Here is a 5,622-nt window from a genome sequence, read left to right as displayed (position 1 = left end):
CTTTTTCCGTATTTTCTGTTCTTTTTTTCTGTGTATTTCATCCCCATTTGTAGTATTTTGTCTCCATTTCTACTATTTCATCTCAGTTTGTGCTGCACGTCAGGATATCGTGATAGTGTGAGGTGGTTTCTTTCATTTTTTCATGCCTTTTTTTGGTGAGATGGCACTTCTCAGTCTTTCCACACTCACATTTCTGCAGTACTGAAGAAAGATCCCCAAGGTTGGGCATGTTTCTCCTTAACAAAAAAAACCAAAACCCCCACTAACCACAGACAAGCCAACAACACAAAGAACTGCAAAACCCCAGGAAAAAAAACTGCAGTGATCCAAGGTTTCCCAGTTTCATGATCCAGAGAGTCCTGGCTTCTAGTCGGGCTGGGCTTGGATTTTTGGCAGGAGTGCAGTTATCTCTGTCTCCAGAAGGACACTGTGAGGTTTTTGGGTTTTCTTTTGCTTTGCTGATCAGCAGCAGGAGAAGGGCAATAAGGGGACCACCAGGATGGGTCAAGCCACTTGTTGGTCCCAGGTGACTCAGGAATAACTCCAAGCTGATCCAAGCGGGAAGCAGCAGCTGGCGGGGTGAGGGAGAGGACTCGCCTGCTGCTCCCAGGAGCGAAGGAGACAAGAAGAGGCCCAAAAAACCATCCAAAAGTTCTCTCTGCAGACCAGCAGCACCCAAAAACCCCAGGTCCCATCACCAGGACCACACACTCTGCCTCCCCACACAGGTTTCTCCATTAAAGGGCTTTGTAAATCTTCAGCGCTTACGTCACCCTCTGAGAAGTTCCCAATTCTTTTTTTTTGTATAGCAATTACAAAAATCATGATCCTGATTTGCAACCTGTGCTGACCGTTTTCCATCACGTGGCTTGTTTCTCCATGCTGGAGCATTTCTTCATACCCAGTAAATTATTTGCTGTTTTATCTTCTTGTAAAGTTTTATGACCAGGTAGTAGTTTGGTCGGTTTTATTTTGGTGGGTATTATTTTTTGTCGAAGCCCAAATAAACTTACTTGTTTCTTTGGCATGCAGTATTATTGACAGTGTAAGGAATTCCCTTCCAGAAACATCGATCTGCCATTGCTGTTGCGTTCATTAACAGTTTTCGGTACATTGTTTTAAAATTTGAAAGTGGAAATGAAATAAAGCTAATCAGTTTGTGGTTTGTCTTTCTAATGCTAGTGATAATACTGCATGGCTCTGGCTTTTTTTTTCCCTAACATGTCTGGCTGTTTTTATGTGACACAGTTGGCTGGGGTAGCGATCAAGGGATTGGAGGATTTGGTGAGGAACCAGGAATTAAAGCACAGCTAACGAACCTTATTCGATCAGTACGAACCGTTATGAGAGGTAAGGTGATGATCTTTTGTGTAAACAATATTGTCTGTAGAGTTTTGCTTCTGTGCTTTAATGAAATAATCTCAGCATTTTGACTCTTTCACCAAACAGCCGCTATTTCCTCTTGTCATTCCCAATCTGTCCTTCCTTCATGCCCCTTCTGTCACACGTGGACTCTGTACAGGAGGGCGTGGGTCCTGGCTAAGTTTGATGAGGTGTAATTTCCCGGCTCTGCTGCTGGCTCGCGGTGCCGCTGGTTGTGTCGTGTCTTTCCTTGGATTTTGGGAACTGAGGCGAAACTTGGTGATCACAGAATCCCAGGATGTCAGGAGCTGGAAGGGGCCTGGAAAGTTCCCCCAGTGCAACCCCTGCCAGAGCAGGATCACCAGAGCACTCACACAGGAACACGGCCAGGGCTTTGGGGGTCTCCACACAAGGAGACTCCACAACCTCTCTGGGCAGCCTGGGCCATGCTCCAGAACCCTCACACTCACAAACTTTGGCCTCAGCTTCAGCTTGAACCTCCTGTGCTCCAGCTTGGGACCATTGCCCCTTGTCCTGGCATTGGCCATCCCAGAGCAGAGCCTGGCTCCTTCCTCCTGACACTCGCCCTTTACGTATTTATAAACATCAATCTGAGTATTTTCTTCCCTATAAAGCACACCAAAAATTCACTTTCTAGGTAAAGATAAACAAATCTTACCTGTCCTGCTCACCAGAGAGCAAAAACTGATACATTTCTTCTAAATTGCAGCAAAGCCAAGGACAGAAACTGACTTTGAGATGGTTTTATTTCAGCTGGAGAAAGGATTGTTTGGGTCAAAGTTGTAAGATGATGGCTGATATAAAAATATTTATGCTGTTGTTTCCTGATTTTTAGCATCCTAGGCTTTGATTCTGGTTCCTTCCACTAATCTTGATTTGTGCACAAGAAAATTCAGTGTATTTTTAAAATTTTGATTGATTTTGCTCCTTCAGAGGTAATCTCCCAAGATAACTTGAAGTTCTTTCACTTGGTGATGCTCAGAAGAAAATTTTCACCATTGCTTTTCTTTTTTTTCCTCCCCGTACAGTGCCATTAATAGCAGTGAACTCCATTACAATCGTTCTCCTCCTGTTGTTCGGTTGAAGATACCTGTTGCGAAAAGCCTTTCGGACATCCAAAGAAGGAAGTCGCTGACCATCACTGCTCTGATGTTTTGGGGATCCAGCACGGTTTAGCTGTCAATTTGACGTTCAGCTTAAAAATAATAAAGACACTATCTCTATTTATCAAATTTTCCAAATGTTCACTTGCAGTTTCATTAAACAAGAAAATGGGATCAATGCAACAACGCTGCGAATATATCGGACCGTGACACGTTCTGCCTGTCCATAGTGCTGACTGTTAGAGTGTGCGTCGTGACGTATCGCAGTGCTTCTCGACGGGATGCAGCTTTTCAATGTCTCGTTACTCAGGGATTCATTTCCTTCAGTACGCTTCCCAATTTCTTTTTAAATTAAGGAAAACAACAGTGTTTTGGTTTTTTTTTATTTCAGTTACTACCACAGTACTATTTAAGAGAAAACGACTTGGGGTCTACAAACGTGTTATGAATTATTGAAGCACAGTTGTGACATTGAGGGCGATAAAACGAGCTGGGTAAAGTCCTGATTCAGGAAGTTGAATTTTCCTGGTTTGATTTGAGGAGTTTTCTCGTGCTGTTTGGTAGTATTTTAAAATAGAAAATGTTCGATGCTGGTGGTGAAGTAGGTTAAAAATTAGGTGCAATTGCTATGCAAAAATCTAAAAAAGCTGTATCTAAAGCTGGGCAGCTCTGTGTTAATTTAGACTAGCAGGTGATACTAGCGATTAGCGTTTGTTACTGTTCTGTCAAGGATTATTATACTTGTTAAAATGCGTGTTAAACTGCTGCGTGGTGATTTGTGTGTTGGAACTGGGGAACCATTTGTATCCTGAGCTTCTTGGGAAATGCAAGAGGGACATACTGTGCCCTTGTCAAATACAATTATTTTGTTAAAAAAAAAAACCCTGCAAATTCGCTGTCTCTTCTATTACCACTGCTGCTTCTCCTGCCCTCCGTCTTCCTTTGTTAAATTAACAGCTTACTGAAATTGAAACTATGATCTCGCAGTTCTGTCACAAGGAATATCGCTAATTGCTTCAGTGCAGATCGTGTCTCAATTAAGACGCTGGGTAAGGTCCAATGTTTTATAGTGCATCTGAACTGAAGGCAGCTGATTCTCCTGTACCTTTTTAGAAAAGCTAGAAGTCTTACGTCTGTTCCTCTGCTAAAGCGGGTTTGCTTCTTTTTTAAAGTAGGGAAGGCGAAAGGAAACTCGGCAGTTTCATTATTTTAAAACAGCTTAGTTTATCATCTCTACTTCTGATGGCTTGTTGACTAAAGCGTACGCTGTTGTATACAAAGAGAAATCTGTAAAATGTGTCAATGAATTTAATGATCTTCAGTTGCAGTGTTTTGCAGAGTAGAGTATATCCAGAAGCAGAGTTTTATGTTGTTTCCTTATTTTTTAGTGATAACTTGTAAATAAATTCTGAATTTCTAAGTTAAGCACTCTCTTTCATAACTCACTTTATGTCCGTGTACAGGGGGAGTATCTCAAAACTCAGCTACGTCCTGTTTCAGATACAGAGTTACTGTTTTTACATGAAATACTTTTGTTTTCCCTCCTCCCGGTGGCCCTTGTATTGCCTCTCTGCTATGAAGGCGTATTTTGGGTTACGTAGCAAACCTAAAGAGCCATGGTAACAGTGGCCAGTGGCAGAATAGGATCGGTCTTTAAACTCTACAGTAGGTAGATACAATACAAAATATTCCTTATAATAGTATTTATGTGATTCAGAGGTGAGGGTACAGTCTGGATCAGTTATTTTCCATCTATCTGTCTTTCATGGAAACCAGACAGGAGGTACGTGGAACAGATAAAATGTAATTTTGTAATTTTTTGTAAAAAAAGCAGCAGTAGATGTTTCCATTGCTGATGCGTTGGATTGGAGTACTGAATGTTTTGAAGCACAGCTTGCTTACCATCTCCTTTTCATTATGTGTTGGCTGTTAAAACCCTAGTTCTTTTTAAAATAAAAGCCAGTATGAAAGGTTACAAGCATCAGCTTTTAAAATGGGTAAAAAGTTATTTCCGCCCATCTTCCCGTCTGTTCAGAAAGGCTGAAGTTTCAACGCCTGGCTTGCAGCACGTGGGCAGGTCGCCTCAGAATCAACTAGGCACGTGCAGTAAGGAGGAGCAGCAGTCCAGTGCGGCAGGAATCCTGCATTTGAGGCAAAACTGGGACATGTTTTACCTGGCAGATGGAAAATAAGTGATTCAAAGTGGGTCAGCAGCTGAAGATCAGGTCTCCCAGGTAATGAGCAGGGAAGAGGGCAAAAGGGTACGCAGCAGATGTGCAGAGAAAAAGGAGTGTAGAGAAACAGCAAGGGAATAACTATGCTGCTGCTGCCTCCTCGGTGGCTTTCAGGTGTTCTGAAACAGGTCTGCTGTGAAGGTTTAAATAAGGTGAAGCACCTCAAACCTGGCAGGGTTCACTAACAGAGAACATGCAGAAACATCTCCACCTGGCAAAAAGCTCTGCCTGCCAAGTAGCCTGTGCTCCAGAAGTCAACCAACCATGAATAGTGTAATACCTGGCACAGGTATTACAATAACCAGAACATTTTATAGATCGGGATGGGGGCTACGACTTCCTGGTGTCGAATAATTGGTTCTAGTGAGGATTTGTAAAGAGAAGAGGCTTTCACAGGAGCAGACTGCAGTGTGGTGGTACCAGTTGTGGCTGGCTGCGTGGTGAAAATGAAGCTTGTGGGACAGTGAAGTGTCTTCGGTGCAAATACAGGAATAAAGGATCAACTCTGTGTGCTGTACTGGTAAAGCCTTTGTATTGAAGGGCATGGGGACAGGTGAAGGGAAAAGTAAGAAAGTAATGGGTTTGGAATAAATGAATCTCAAACTCACTTTAATCATCCTTGCCATCTCACCTTAGGTTGCAATGTTATGAACTCGGAGTCATACTACCCTGTAGTCTTTCGATTTTTTAATGTACTATCACAATATGAAACCGTGAATGCGTATCACACTTAGTTCATTGATGTGCCCTCATTTATTACAAAATCCTAACTGCAGGCGCAGTTGCACCTACCCAAGTTTTCCGCAGCTTTGGGATCCTGTCCCTAACCGCTGATCCCGCCCTTTCCGCTGAGGCGCCGCACGCCCTCTGCCTCTCAGCGCCCCGATGGTCCCCCGCGGGCT

The 5,622-nt window shown here is 43.0% G+C and overlaps 1 protein-coding gene across 1 annotated transcript; it reads left to right on the top strand.

Moving 5' to 3' along the window:
• Positions 1–1,248: 1,248 nt before the first annotated feature.
• IER3IP1 (immediate early response 3 interacting protein 1) lies at positions 1,249–2,467 on the top strand (the record flags this gene model as incomplete). The annotated part of the gene is made up of 2 exons (XM_010185967.1): positions 1,249–1,350; positions 2,412–2,467. Coding segments are annotated over 2 exons (158 nt in total), but the record flags the coding sequence as incomplete, so codon positions are not given.
• Between the last annotated feature and the right edge of the window lie 3,155 nt (positions 2,468–5,622).

This window comes from Mesitornis unicolor, unplaced genomic scaffold, assembly GCF_000695765.1.
Source record: "Mesitornis unicolor isolate BGI_N332 unplaced genomic scaffold, ASM69576v1 Scaffold19746, whole genome shotgun sequence".
In the NCBI taxonomy this organism is placed as follows: domain Eukaryota; kingdom Metazoa; phylum Chordata; class Aves; order Mesitornithiformes; family Mesitornithidae; genus Mesitornis; species Mesitornis unicolor.
Note: the sequence above shows the minus strand (reverse complement) of the source record. Positions and strands in the feature narration are given on the sequence as shown.